We start from the raw sequence: 15567 nt of genomic DNA, 5'->3' as shown, positions 1-15567 counted from the left end.
CTGAGCAACATGGGATCAGCACATTCCTCCCATTCTCCCACACTGTCATGCTACAGTCAGCTGATTGGAGAGCTGGCTTTTACCCTCATGGAAGCCTCGCAACAAACAGCCACCTCTGTCAACTTGTGTGTGTGTGTGTGTGTGTGTGTGTGAACACAGTCCTCTGTAATGTAGCTGACTCCAAATATACAGGCACAGGCTCGAATGTCTTACATTATTATTATCACGTCTCATTTAGCTGAGGCTTTTATCCAAAGCGACTTTCAGTAAGTGCATTTCAACCATAAGGATACAAACCCAGAAGGACAAAGTGCAATTTCTTTAAATAAGCCGATTTAAAACTTGCTGTGGATAAGAGCCACTATAAGAACACAGTGGTAGTCAAGGTATTGTTCTGTTGCTTTTTTTTCCTCTTGCGTCTCTCACTTCTCAGAATACCCTGTCATCCTAAATGACAAAAGATTTAGAAGTGTGGGTAAAAAGCAGCACTAAATCGGCCTACACGTTCTGAAAGCCTGGTGGCTTCCATAGGAAACCTGACGTGTGAAGCCTGGCAGAGAGCACTGAGGAAGTTAATAGGGGCTTTGTCTTTCCAATGTCGTCATTGCACACAGTGTTGATCTCATTTGCACAATAACCCTTGTCGCAGTAGTCCTCTGCTCTTCATGCTTCTTGCCTGGTAACATTTAACTCCTCCTCCTAAACATTCAGTCTATGTGCAAGCACAACTTCAGCAAAGGAGCCCACTCCCTGCATCTGCTCTCCATCAGTGTGGTATGTGCTAGAAAGCCTTTGATACCCCCCCCCCCCCCCCCCCAACCAACTCCACTGTGTGCCCATGTGCATGCGGAAGGGTGGGTTGGCCGGACATAGAAAAGACTGTAAGACGCAGTGATACAAAAGAGCAGTAAACAGCCATTACACCCAGCAGCTTTAAGTTGAGCACCCAGGCCTGTAGTTAAAGGCCTAATGCAGCTTGATCCTTGTGCACGACCGCTGAAGCAGAGGTAGTTAAGTCCTCTGTACTATTATTGGACAAATATGCATGTGAACAGAACCAGATTCACAGAGTCGTGAAGATTACAAAATGGAATAACACATGTATCGTTTTTGTACTGCAGAATTGCAGTAACAAAATTGCAAGTAAAAAAAAAAGTAAAGTGGGGAGAACATAGCAGCCTTTCTTCATTGGGCCTCAATGACCCCCTACTAGGTTTTTGTTTTTGTGTCAGGTGATGTTGCTCTTTGAAACTGAACACCAGTTCAAACAGGGGGCCATAATTGCACAAAGCAATGGGACCACTGGAGGGGCCTGAAGCAGTGAGGGCGCCTCCTGCCATGAATCTTCTTGTGAAAACAAGACAGGGGCAGTAAAATGTTGATGAGAATCCCAGACAAAGAGTAGAAGTGGCACATTCATCGGAAAGGCGTGAGAACAACTGGACTTGTGGGACAGTGGATGGTTGAGATGCTCTCATGAGGCGTGGACATTTGGCCACATGAGCCACATCAGCGAGTCATTCTCCAAAGAAGCAATTAAGCAGATTTTTAGGCCATGGTGGTATTATTAGACCATAGATTTGCATCTTCTCACATGGAGCCAGGTGAATAATATTACTGAGAGAAATCAGCCTATACCTGTAGGCCAGCAACCAACAAAAAGAAAGATGAGAATAGGAAACTAGACTACTAAATGAAATGATGAAAATGAGCAATAGCAATTCTGAAAATAAACCTCCGAGGCATGCAGACATCATTATCTTTCACAAACAATCACATGCATTAGCCAACTGCAATAAAGTCATAATCCAATAAAGTTCTCCAAAGGGCCCAGGGAAGTCAACAATAAAATAAGCATACCTGATTTCCCTGTCCTTTAACTCTCCACATGATATAATAATCAGGAAATGTACCAGGAAGATTATCTTCAGTTTTCCCACTGTTAGTCACATAAGCCTGTGTAACTTGGATGATGTGATCCTCGATACATGTTTGCTGAAAAAGAAGCTGTTCACATGATGCAAATATTCATTCAATAGATAGTATGACGAGAATATGTGTTCATTTTAGTTAGATATGAAGTAGACTACTGGAAACTTTTCAGACATAGAAACACACACAAACATACCCACGAAAAAGGAGTGATCCTTTAAGAATCCCCAGATTGTACTCTTTGTTTACATAACACAGAGGGCGACCCATAGATCATGTGAGGTGACACAAGTAGGGACATTTTGCTCCAAGTACGATAACATTTACACACAACAATAAAAATATACAAAGAGTACTACCTGCTACTATAATTGGGTAGTGTTAAAACCTCACACCGCACACTCGGGTCAAAAACACAATTTTAAACTAACGTTTGGCACGGCGTCCCCCCCTCCACAAAGTGGAGAAGTAGCGAATGGTACATTCCGGCCCTGCTCCTCGCTGTGTGTGTGTCCGCTTCAGAGCGGATTCAACCGCCAAGTAAGTTACATTTTTTTTGCCATGTCACGCCAAAGTAGTTTTTAGACCCGTTTATTTTTTTTAATAGAAACCCGTATTTGCGAGACACGCGCAGCTGGTTGAAAATCCTGAAATGAGAGCCCGTCGTGTTTTTTTTTTTAGGGGATAAGTGATTTCTGTTGTTGCGGGAGAGCTAATGTTGGTCAGTGAAGCCCGGAGCCTCATGTTTTCCTCGAGCCAGGAGGAGCACTGCGCCCCGTCCAAAGACCCGGTGGAGTACGGCGAGCTGGTGGTGCTCGGGTAAGTGTGATAATACCACTTATATATAATACATACATATATATTTATACAACCGTATTAAAGGCCAGAGAGAGAGCGTGAAAGACGGATGTGTGTGTGTTGTTTTTTTTTAATCTCGGGGAAGTTTCACAAGAGGGCACCCAGTGACGTAGCGACGTGAGCGTTACGTCGGTAATATACTGTGTGAACTTTATTACCGTTGCTTTGTGTTTTTATTTCATTTTAGACAAACCATCGACTTTTATACAGCACGGTCTGCTAGATTTAATCTGCGAAGAAGAAGAAGAAAAAAACGAGCCCTGTTTAGATTCACGAGATTCAAGATCGGACACGTGTGAGGACCGAGGGACGCGTACATGTAACGTCTCGCGGGTCGGGGCCGATGGTTCGATCGCTGACCATTTTAACGGAACAGAAAAAACAATTTAGCTACCGTTTGAACCATTGCCCTTCTTTTTAGCATCGGGCGTAGGACAACTCCAGTAACCCGGAACCCAGCGGCTTTGACCGGGGCGCTCGTTCCGATCTTAAAAGTCAGGAATTCGGAAGTGGGTTTGCGCCCCCCTCCCCTCCCCTCCCCTTCCCCCCCCCCCCCCCCCCCGGGGCTTTTCAGAATTTCTCAACTGTCTGTAGCTATAGCTCGCACACCTTCACGCGTTTCCAGCGCGCATGCCCTTAGGAGGCCATGGCTTCTGAACCACGATGCCAGGACCGGTCCAAAGATCACCGAGGCGTTCAAATAGTTTAATGTCACGCGTCACGTGGTCAGGTAGTAAAAGACATATGAAGGTTATCCATACAGATCATAGTGGTGTGGTTTTGTCCTTTGCCCTCCACCCAAACGCTCACAGCTCCACTGCTTATTACAGGCGACAAAAAGCGCTGACTGCTTATTACCCCGGGCTGAGCGCATGGCATGTTTGCAGCGGATGCTTTTGTTCTCTCCCCCCCCCCCCCCTGGCATGAAGACACATATTTGAATCAGATGTGACGGGTGTATAATCACTGCCATGACATCACATCCCACTGATAAAACTGATGGTAGACGAGATGGCTGATGGCATGGAGCAAAGTTTGTTTTAGCGGCCCTTCCCTCTGTGGTTTGTTGCCATGAGCCTGGTGGCTGTTATATCTTGCATGGATGCCCCCCCCCCCCCCCCCCATCCCCTTCCCCCTACCTCCCTCCCATGTCTGCCCGGACGGATTGGCCTGGCGCTGGTCAGAAAGAAGAGGGGTGGGGGGGGGGGGGGTGTATCCTGGAACTCAAAGGACGGATTGATCAGGACTCGGCCTTCGTCTCCTCTCAGCTTCCTCTGTCCATTGTGGCTGGGAGACTGGGCCTATTGATTGAGCTTTGTACACGTCTCCCCGAAGAGTCCCTCTGTGAAGGAAGTATACAAATCAACCTGAGACATCTCTGGTATAAAACTGGCACCGATTGTTGTTGTATTTTTTTTTTTAGAAATTCCTGCCAGGAAGCGAGGACGTCTCCTTTTGCCATCCTCTGCTCCGCAACAAGGTCGTGGTGTAGATGACGTGGTGTTAGTATCTTGTGTCAGGTTATACCAGTCAGATGGATACTCTAGACCAGGGTGGCTTAAATCGGAGTCGGTGGACTGATGCTCTTCTCGCTCACTGTGCCATCTGGCTGCCTCCCATGTGGTGGTGATGCGCTGTTGATGCCTTTTAAATTGACCTCTCTGAGGCACTAATAGCCTGCGCTCCTTCTTTGCGGCGTCATCTTGCCTATGGGCCGTCCTCTGTGACCCCCCCCCCCCCCCACCCCCCACTCCAGTGAACGCTCGCCTTTCATTTAGCGTCAGAGGCAGGAGGTGGCGATAGGTGACGTGCCAGAGTTTTCTAATCCCGGCTCCTAAATGTTGGACGGTAAATCCGCCGCCTGTCCTGCACAGGTCGAGAAGGTCAGCTTTGAAAAGCCTGCGGTAGCTAATGGGACGCTGGTGGCTCCTTAACCCCAGACCCTTTTTCCTCAACCTAATAGTGAATAATAGAAGGCATGATTATTAGAATAATGTTCTGATGTGGGGGAGTCCTCATGCCAAACTGAATGTCATCTTAGTGTGTGTGGTGTATTCCACTTAGACACACATGTCTAGCTGCGCTTTTTGGGGGTGGTTTAGTTTCTACGACCAGTTGAATAAAATTGGGGTCAGGATGGCGTTATTTTAACTTCAAAAGTGATTTTATAAGCAATAGATCATCCGTATTCCTTGTCAAGACTATATTGGACCACGTTGTACTTTCCCCTCTAACCCTTTACCCTGTAACCGGTGTTATTGTCTTTTTAAGTACTTAAAAGAAAACCACTATTAACAATCAACCCTAGATTTACAAGAGGAAGAGTCCTTGCAATGCGCAACAATCCAAACACTAATGCTGTTACGTGTCCACTATTGTCCTTTCATTTCCCTCCTGTGTTCGCCGTGATCTCGTACCCCGCATCATTCAGAGCCCCCCCCCCCCCCCCCTAGCGTGAGGCAGTTCTTTGCATCAAGCTACGTGTCAGCGTGTGGCAGAAGGTCCGTGTGTTGGACGGGGAGTAGAGCATGGGGCGTCCCAGCCTGTAGGAACCAGCTGGTGGCTGGGGAGAGGAAGCCGACCCGAGGGTTTAATAAATATATATATATATGAATTCAACTTTTACGTCCTGTCGGACACGTCTGATTGCCACGAATGACCGGTTGTGTTTCTATCTAATGTTGTGATGCTAATGGCTGTTTCCCCCCTCCTCCTCCTCCTCGTGACAGGTACAACGGCTCCCTGCCCAATGGAGACCGGGGCAGACGGAAAAGCCGATTCGCCCTGTACAAGAGGACCAAAGCCAACGGCGTGAAGCCGAGCACGGTGCACATCCTCAACACGCCCCAGGCCAGCAAGGTACCCGACACACCCTTTGGAATTCACACTGTCAACGAGCTCGGCGGTTTTTAAAGGTAGAAAAATAACGGCCGAGGAAGAATGTCATTGGCGAAAACCAGAGCGCCGGAGAGATTTCTTTGTTTCTTGTCTTGCGGTCCGCTGTTGGCAGCCCCCGTGTGTTGACCTTTCCGATACAATAACTGTACTTCCTGCCGGGGCCTCCGTTGCTTTCCTGCCAGAAACCGCCTGGTCCGGTATAACACGTCGGCATTCCTGCCCTTTATGGTTCCCGGAGCAAAAAACTGCCAACGAGAGGAACCGCTTAGCGCTGCACCTCGCCACGGCCAGTAACGCAGAGTGGTGACCACCTCCCCCCCCCCCCCCCCCCCGGTTTGGGTTACTCTCACCTTTGTGGAACTGGACTCCCAGTTTCTGCTCCGAGCTTTCTCTGTGACGGAGGCTTTTTCTCCCGCTGAGATCCGGCCTTTTCTGCAGCTCTGCCCTAAAAGTTAGAAGGAGCCCCCCCCGCCCCCCGCCCTCTCCCTTTTTTTGCGCCGATAGGCCCGGCCTCTGAACTCCTCCATCTTTTCACCGCTCTGCCGAAGAGGAAGTGTGCGCAGTCAGCTGACGCTGCACTGTCAGCTGCACGCGTCGACAAATCACGCCATAACTGCGCTGGACTTCACTCCGGCTCTGCTGGACCTCGCGTTTCAAATCCGGCTTCCCTCGCCTCCCCATTGGAGCTCAACTACTGCATTTCGGAGATTGTTTGTTTACATTGGGTTTCCTGTAAGGAACAGATCGCCGGCGGCCGATCCTTTGACGGAGAGAAAAGGACGTGTGTGTGACCTTTTGGGGGTTGGGGCGCATTGGCCTGTGGCGATAATCGCTCTATTGGCACATTGCACAATATATGAAAATGGGCGCGGTGATATTTGGTGCCGATATTGCCGTTGTGTAAACAGTGGCATAAAGTGGTCTGAAAATGACAACAATGTTGTTTATCGCAATCTTTAGGGTTAGGGCATGTTTGTGCACAATAATCACAAAACAAAACGCAGTTATGGTGACGGCCCTGAGGATGCAGCCCATGTGATGTGAAAATGGAACCCGTTTGTCTTGCAGCGCCGACCTTTCCCCCCCCCCCCCCCCCCCCCGTCTGTCCGCGGCGTTACGGCGCAGCGCCGATGACCCACTTTCTCTCGCTCTCTCGTTTTAGGAAATGGAAGTTGCAGATTAGAGCATGATGTTAGTGGCACATGTGGTAACATCCCCCCCCCCCCCCCCATCCCGCGCATGTGCGTAATATAATAAAGAAAAGGGTCTCTCTTTCACTGTTTGTTCCTTCATAAGAAAACCCATTTCTAGTCCATTTGCAATAAAGCGGTGGAAAGGAACACAGTGGCGTGGTCTCCCCCAACAAGCGCTGCAGTCTTCTGAATGAAGGGCTTGTTCTGCGCCGATCGGCCGCTTAACCCTCAGCAGCGGCGCCGCGATCGCTTCAGGCCCCGCCGCAGTGACACGGCTCCTGTTTTGAAGAGCGCGTCTGCTGACTTCGACCGTAACACTTAACTGCTGGAACACACATTTGTTGAGTTGAGCCCAACCGGGCGGCGAGTTGTTAATGAGTTGGTTGTTGTGTTCCAGGCAGTGAACTGCAAAGGCCAACACAGCATCTCCTACACACTGTCCAGGAACCACACGGTGGTGGTGGAGTACTGCCATGACAAAGACACCGACATGTTTCAGGTACCAACCCCCGGGAAAACGCCACAGTGGGTTTGCTTGGGCCGTGTTCCGAGTCCTGCTCCGTCCCAGAAATCCCCCGGAGAGACGTTGTTTCACTCTTCTTCTCCTCCTCCTCTCGCGCTGCAGATCGGGCGTTCCACCGAGAGCCCCATCGACTTCGTGGTGACGGACACGGTGGCCGGAGGCCAGGAGGGCGGGGAGGAGACCCCCATCACGCAGAGCACCATCTCCCGCTTCGCCTGCCGGGTCGTCTGCGAGCGCAACCCGCCGTACACGGCGCGCATCTACGCGGCGGGGTTTGACTCCTCCAAGAACATCTTCCTCGGGGTGAGAGCCGCCCGCCGGGCCTCTTGAGTTCTGGTCCGAGCAAGGTGGCCGCGTCACTTCATACTCTGCGCTCCCCCCCCCCCCCTCCCCGCAGGAGAAGGCGGCCAAGTGGAAGAACCCCGACGGCCACATGGACGGCCTGACGACCAACGGCGTGCTGGTGATGCACCCGAGGGGCGGCTTCACGGAGGAGTCGAAGCCCGGCGTCTGGAGAGAGATCTCCGTCTGCGGCGACGTCTACACGCTGCGGGAGACCCGCTCGGCGCAGACCCCCGGCAAGCTGGTCAGTACGCGGCGCGTGGGTACCCGCCCCGAGCAAAGCGCTCCCCTCTGATGCTAAATGCCCCCCCCCCCCCCCCTTGCAGGTGGAGCACGAGAACAACGTGCTGCAGGACGGCTCCCTGGTGGACCTGTGCGGGGCCACGTTGCTGTGGCGCACCGCCGAGGGCCTCTTCCACACGCCCACCCAGAAGCACCTGGAGGCCCTGCGGCAGGAGATCAACGCGGCGCGCCCGCAGTGCCCCGTGGGCCTCAACACGCTCGCCTTCCCCAGCATGCAGCGGGGCCGCGCCCTCTCCTCGCTGGAGGACAAGCAGCCGTGGGTGTACCTGGCCTGCGGCCACGTCCACGGCCACCACAACTGGGGCCACCGCTCGGAGCAGGAGCCCAACGCCCAGCGCGAGTGTCCCATGTGCCGGGTGGTCGGGCCCTACGTGCCGCTGTGGCTGGGCTGCGAGCCGGCCTTCTACGTGGACACGGGGGCCCCCACCCACGCCTTCGTGCCGTGCGGGCACGTGTGCTCGGAGAAGTCCGTCAGGTACTGGGCCGAGATCCCCCTGCCGCACGGCACCCACGCCTTCCACGCCGCCTGCCCCTTCTGCGCCACGCAGCTGGGCCTCACCCAGGGCTGGTCCAAGCTCATCTTCCAGGGCCCGGTGGACTGAGCCCCTTAAAGGGAGGGGGGGGGAGGCAGGAGAGGGGGAGGGGGCAGAGCAGATAGGGCAAGAATGGCAACACGCGGTGAAACTGTTATGATTTTGTGCTTTCTTTTTGTTCATGTACGGCGCGCCGCGTGCGGCAGAGAGCCCCTTTTGAACAGGTTGTTTTTTGGCGGGGGGGGGGGGGAATACGCACGGCAAGCACACCGGACCACAGATGCCTTGAACCGCTTCCCAAAGGGCTCTTTCAAACCAACACCGACCTCTGGTTCCCCATCCGAGGGGCCGGAGAATTAAAGGTTGTTGATGGAATGAATTGAGAACGATTGAAACTTTTTTTTACAGAAGCCCGACAGCTGGACTGTCGGCCCGGGAGCAAGTGTTCTGTCTAATGGCGTCTGAGCTTCCATTTGCTGAACAAACTTTAAGGAGGGGGGGGGGGAAGAGAGACTTAATGTACAGAGATGTAATCCAGTGCCTCAAATCCCAGTAAGCGGTGGGAATATTTTTGAATAAATGAGAATAGATGGCAACGGGAGCGATGGTGTTGCATACGTGGAAATGACGGCCAGCACGGACCCTTCAGCACATTTCTATCTGACAGAGGAGGTATTTTACTACACTGAGGCCCTTGTGTGGTTTTGTAATGCAAATGTTAATATATTTTCTGCTTAAATAACGTGCGTGAGAATGCTAGAAAGAGAGAGAGTGTATGTGTGTGTGTGTGTCTATGTGGGTCGGACAGAGTGGGGACCCGTCGGGCCTTTTATTTATTTTATTTTTTTGAAAGGCCCTGCATCAGCTCCCCCCTTTTTTCCAATGATGTCGCCCACCATCCCAAACACTACCATGGGAGAAGCGCGTCGGCCGTTCTACTTTAATCACACGACTTCCTCTCTCATCGGCCCGGCTGGTTGGCCGCTCTACCGCATGCACCAGCAGCACCTGCTAGCCAGCGAGCCCCCCCCCCCCCCTACACACACACACACACACGTACTGTATTCAATCTGCACTGCTGTTAGCTTTATCCCATGCTGGGTCTGATCCACTGATTCGTACGGCTCTTAAACCTGGCCACGGTCACAGCGGCATCGTGAGATTATACCAAATATAAGGAGCTGTTTTCTTCTTCTATTTTTTTGTTCTCCACATGCAAGATGTAACGACCACTCCCCCCCCCCCCCCCCCCTCCCGATCCAAAGTGTTTCTGTAAACAAACCTAAACCCAAACTGCTGCTATGGTGGAATGTTGACAGCTCTGGATTACAGTGGAGGCTGTTCGGCTGCTGGAAACCAGCTCCAGGGGAATAATGATATTATCGCACGGCACGCCAACCTCGGTAAGTTCCATTGTGGGGATGAGTCAAGTTGTCCGACAACAATGTAGCAGCTCATTTGAAACTAAAGAATCTGGGACGGATTGTGCGTTCTCCTGTGATGTTAGCTTACCAAACGGTGCCCATATGCACAGTGTAGTTGGATGCATTAAATTCTCCCCCTTTTTTTTTTCTTTTTTTTTCTTTTTTTTTCTTTTTTTTTTTTTTAGAACAACATGGAGCATTCAAATCAGGAAATGTTGAGGAGCATTCACATTTTCTTCAGGTTGCATTAGGGGCAAATCTACAGAGGCAGAACCGGCACTCGATCGAAGGCTCTGTGAGGTCCCGAGAAACGCCGTCACACTACCAGTTAGCGCTGATAGATTACGAATGTAAGTGCCGAGGCGGCGCCGCGCTGAAGGCCACGTGAGGTTAGGTAACATTCCTCTCCCAAACATTCCTCCTCGGTAAACATGGGTGGGGCTCTGAGTTCGGGCCGAGGGCTCGGTCCATGACTGTCGTCTGTTCACAAGCCATAGAACACACTGAAGCTCCCAATGGCTCCTTTGCAAAGAATAAAATGTTCTTTTTAAAGAAATGTCTTTTCAAAGTGAGTTTTTCTTTCTAATTTGAGGCCCGCGTCGTAAAACAAACCGCCTGCTGAGGTCGGGTGAAAACAGTATTTTCAGTTGTTGATGGAGCTACTTTTAGGGTAGCGGCCTCTGTCTTTGAACTGCAGATGTCTCCGCTGTGTATCACAACATAGCAGTAATGTGTAATCACAGTTACGCATGTGTTTCATCACCACTCAGTACCAGCGTGTCCCTGCTATCTTGGTTGCCAAAATGGCCCTGCAGTTCGATAGCTCCATCAAACACGGTTTTATGAGATAAGGGACATATTTTTCTTGAAGTCTGTGTTATTTTTATATTTTCACGTTACATCTTATCAGCTTCATCTTTAATATTTACCATTAAAAAAATGACTGAATTAGCAACCGTCGCCGGTGTTCGGGGCAGAGTGTAGTTCACGTGCGGAGCCACAAGAGGGCACTATTTACTCAACAATAGAGCGGTTGGCACTGTGGCCTCCAAACCATTGAGCCTGCGGCACTGAGTAGAAACACAGCAGAGAACTTTGTGGAAATAACCTCGGTATAAATACATTACATATATTTAAGGAAAGCTAAATTAAATTGACATATTCTGCATGGACATCGATGGCTGACAATCCTTACGCCACCACAGGAGCTGTGGAGGCTACACAATTATAGTTGTGCATTCACTGATTTACTGACTAATCTTTAACATTCCACGTGTCATTATTTTATTTTATAGTTTTTGTTGTTTTTTCTTCTTCCCAATTAATAATGAGTTTAAAACACTGCATGATACATAAGACATGGCTGACAAATATGCATAGTAGTGAGTCATTTTTAGCTTTTATTTTTATGTGCATGCAAAAATATTGCACCGATGATGATGACATTTTCCATCATTGGCTCCTCTATAATAAGGGCACATGAAAGGGATTTAAATACATAAGATGTCAGTTAGGCGTCTGGAGAGGACCGGAGCTGTGGGATGCCATGCTTCCTAATTAACATTGCTGCAGTAGATGTGAGATGGGTTCATGTCTGCCTGTTTTTCTGAATGACAGAAGAGTCTCTGAAGGTGACAGCATGCTAATTCTGAGATCACTCGGTGACTCCCCTGCCTTAAGCAGGGCAGGGTTATGCAAATAAAGTGGAATGGTACAATATTTTTCTTGATCCAGCTTCCCGGATGAGAAAGTGAGGTTCATGTGCAATAGTGACGCTGCTCTTTGTGACGGACAAAAAAAAATCTAAAACCTAATTCTCTTTTAACACTTTTCACAGGCGGACAACTCAATTTTACAGGATCAATCATTTCAGTTGCAGAATCAGTTACATTACAGTTTTGTTAAGTTATTTTTAGGATAAGTAACACACAAACCCTTATAAGTGAAGTACTGAGACACAGTAATGTTAAAGGGATACACTAGTATTTTAGTATTTTGATGCCATAAAGATTAGGTAATCCCAATAAAAATTGGGAATCCTACGTTTCCAATTAAACTCAACATTTGAAATATCAATCAATGAAGAGTTTGCATTTAAAAAAATAATAATAATTAGGTTTTCTCTGACAACAGCCAGCTTTAAAGAGTTTGGCTCTGTGCGTTTCCTCATCCTGAGAGCTAACAGGTGTCAGTAAGACACCTTTACATGGCAAGATTCAGCCTGCACTATTCAGCCCAGTTACCCAGCATGCAACTGAGGCCAAATCATCATTGGGAAATTAGAGATAATACCCCCCCCCCCCCCATCATTTAAATTAAGTAACAACCACAATAAATCTCTATTAAATCAGACCTCCGTGGATGTGGTTGATGTCCCGTTATTTCTGTCATGTGTGGTTAGTCACTGTTTGTGATGGAGACCACCAACAACTGCACTGGTACCCAACCTTCTTTATCCGGGCCTAAGGGCAAACACCTCACGCAGGAATCTCACTTTTAATTCATGCAATCCGATCTCATCAAACAAAAGCATCACTTTTTCAGGGTTTTTTTTTTTTTTTTTCTTTCTCTTTAGCTTTCAGCAAGCTTCCCAGCGCCCCGGCATTACACGATCCGAGCTGTATTTCAATGCAGTTTGAAGAGGATTACGATTATATCAGGCCTATTTACTATTTCACGTGGCTCTCGATGATACTTTGTACTCAGCCTACTCATCTTATTACTTTCTTCAATGAATAACAAATGAGTTGTCAAATAAAAGGCAAATAAACACGAGCTGAAGAGAGGCTGGAACAAATATTTTATTAGATCGCACGAGTGAAAGGAAATAGGTTTGGAGAATCCAGCATTGCATTCCCAGCCACACGAGTGTTGCTCTCTGAGCCCCCCCTTCGCTCATGTGCACTCACGGAGGAGACACGCGCCGTCCCCCCCCCCCCCCCCCCCCCCACAGCAAGAGGACAAATGACTTCCACTGTGGAGTCATTGCAGAGTCACGTGATAATTAAATATTAACCAGTTCTAGTAAGTGGATTTCTTCCCCCCCCCCCCCCCCCCCATGTGGAAAGCATGCAGTCTTTGCTCTGTCTAGATTTTCCACCAACACCACAGTCTGAGACTAAATGTATTCCCAGCCCACCCCCCTCTCTCTCTCACCCCTGGGTCTCCAAATGATTGGGATTAGCATCATTTGGGGGTGGGGGCAAAGGGGGGGGGGGTCTGTTTTACCAACTCTGTCAGTCGCCATGCTGTTTCTTCAAAATAGCATAAACAAACATGATAGCGCCGGCGTGAGGCGGTGTCCTCCGCTGCAAAATGAGATAGAAGATTTATCTCAGGTTCCCGGTGTTCGGCAAAATTGAATCCTCTCATTTTAATTGCACTCGACTAGGTGTGCGGCTCCGGGGCGATTGGAAACAGGAGCTCCGTGTGTTGTCCCCCTTGTTCTCTTCAGACCATTATGTTCCATTGTGCAAAAATGCCGATTATGATTTGCTTTATCCTTGTCATCTATCTTGTTTGGGATCACTTAGGTAGCCACACGTTTCAAAGGAACAGCAGTCCGCCTCGTTATTACGCGTGTTTGACTTCCCCGGCTTCTTGTAATGAGAACGGGATCACAGAGGAGAATTAATCCCTCTGAAGACTCATTCACAGGCGAAAAATGAAGGAAAATTGGCTTCTTTTGTTGATTCCCGTCGGGCCCAGTCGATCCAAGGTCTGGGAGAATGGATGCGAACCCTTGGGCCGTGTGTCCGGCAGCTTTCGCTTTGACCGTTTTCACACAGAATACTGGGCCATGAGAGGAGGGACAGGAAGTGACGAGTCTCCACAATCGACAGCTTCACCTTAAATACATGCGTCGTGATACCACTTATCGTTTTAAGTGTCAAAGTGTCCTTTTTTTGCAGAGCACGCACCGATGCGCGTACCAGCACTCGACCTTTAAACACTCGGCGGAGCTGCTGTTTAGCCGAGCGAATGTTTATGGGACTTTGAACGTAATGGGTGTAATGTGGCTGTGAAGCAGATTCAAAAGGGCTTAACTGGATTACAACTCATTTCAAGGATGCTTAAGGTAAGATTAAAACAGATATGTGGTAAGTGAGCAAAATACAAAATCAAATTGATTGAATTTCACTCACTGGTCTCGTAAGCCACTTGCTCATGCGTGGCCTTCCTGTGTGCTTCCGTGGCTTTCTATGTGAGACAATATGTAGATTGTTAGTAGGGGGGGGGAGGGGGGGGGGAATAAAAACGGTTCAGCGAAGGAAACATACGGACATTTCAAACAACAGTTTTGCTCTGCTGGACCATCACAATTCACCATTAATGCCCTTTCTATTCTCATGCTAAAAATCCCCAGAGCTGGAACATTAGAAGCCTCTAATCACACACACACACACACACGTCACATAGGAAAGATAATGAATGTAATACCACAGCTATTACAGTCAACTAATGTTTGTTAATAGCCTGGTGCCATATGGAACGAGGGCCTCAAACCATGTGGGTAATTCCTCTTTTTGGACAAGCTGTCAATAAAAAGGCCTTGCACATTTTGTGGATGCATGTGTTAGAGAGTGAGAGGGGGTCGGGGGGGGGGGGGGGGGGTGTGGCTGGAATATGTGCTTAATCCAGCAGTCTCTCTAATGAATTCCCTGTGGGAGCCTCGGTGAATATCTCTCCTATCGGAGCTGTAATGTGTGTTCATATTAACGCTCCTCTGAGCCTTTGTCAGTGCATGTGCTATTCAGTTTTCCTGGGTGCGAGACTTTGGTTGTGGTGGTGGGGGGGGGGGGGGGGGGGGGGGGGGCTAATGGAAGTGGTGGTTTTAGCAAGAAAACTTTATGACACCCCGCCCCCCCCCCCCCCCCTCCCCCTCCCCCTCCACCAGCGCCTCCGAAAATTCACTCCCATCCCCACCCCATATCCCTCTGGCAGCACTGCAGCCCGGCGGATAACCAGGCATGGATTAGTAGTGACATCACGCTGAAGAGATGGCTGAGCCCGAGTGTGAGGAAGGGTGAGTACTCGGGTGCGTTTGTGTGTGTGTGTGTGTCAGATGGGAGTGAGCGTTATGTGTGTGTTCAACACTGATTAGACGATGAGGGTGGTGGTGAGAGGGAAGCGAGGATTAGAGAGCCATCTGAGAGTTGGCTAGGTGCTGACACCACTCCACCTCACCAAGGGCTCAATTTACTGAGGGATCAGACTCATTTATGGTGGGCTGGGATTATTATCAGTTCAACAGGGCAATTTCTTTATTACGGTCACCCTTCAACCTGAGAAATATTGACACTTGTGAGACACTTATGGGTGCCGGGATCTTGTTTCGGTTTTAATCTAACGCTTTCCTGCTGCAACTAATTGCGTATTCGCTGATAAAGTATCAAACTCTGGGGTAGTGTTTTCAACGCAGCCGCATTAGTCGTACTATAGGGTCAAAATTTGAGGTTTGACAGGGTTATCAAAGTTTGCTGGCAGTGTTCCACCCAAAACCTAAAATAGACTAGTTATTAATAAAACATCTATTAGCAATTTCAGAAAAAATCCATCCG

General features: G+C 49.3%; 1 protein-coding gene across 1 annotated transcript; it reads left to right on the top strand.

Annotated features, from left to right (window-relative positions):
- Positions 1 to 2444: 2444 nt before the first annotated feature.
- On the top strand, positions 2445 to 10164 carry peli2 (pellino E3 ubiquitin protein ligase family member 2). Its single transcript, XM_037487201.2, has 6 exons — positions 2445 to 2751; positions 5520 to 5649; positions 7279 to 7380; positions 7507 to 7707; positions 7802 to 7990; positions 8073 to 10164. Exons 1-6 carry the CDS (start codon positions 2648 to 2650, stop codon positions 8649 to 8651), a joined length of 1305 nt encoding a protein of 434 aa, XP_037343098.1. The 5' UTR covers positions 2445 to 2647; the 3' UTR covers positions 8652 to 10164.
- The last annotated feature ends 5403 nt before the right edge of the window (positions 10165 to 15567 follow it).

Source organism: Pungitius pungitius, chromosome 14, assembly GCF_949316345.1.
Source record: "Pungitius pungitius chromosome 14, fPunPun2.1, whole genome shotgun sequence".
NCBI classification, from domain to species: domain Eukaryota; kingdom Metazoa; phylum Chordata; class Actinopteri; order Perciformes; family Gasterosteidae; genus Pungitius; species Pungitius pungitius.
Note: the sequence above shows the minus strand (reverse complement) of the source record. Positions and strands in the feature narration are given on the sequence as shown.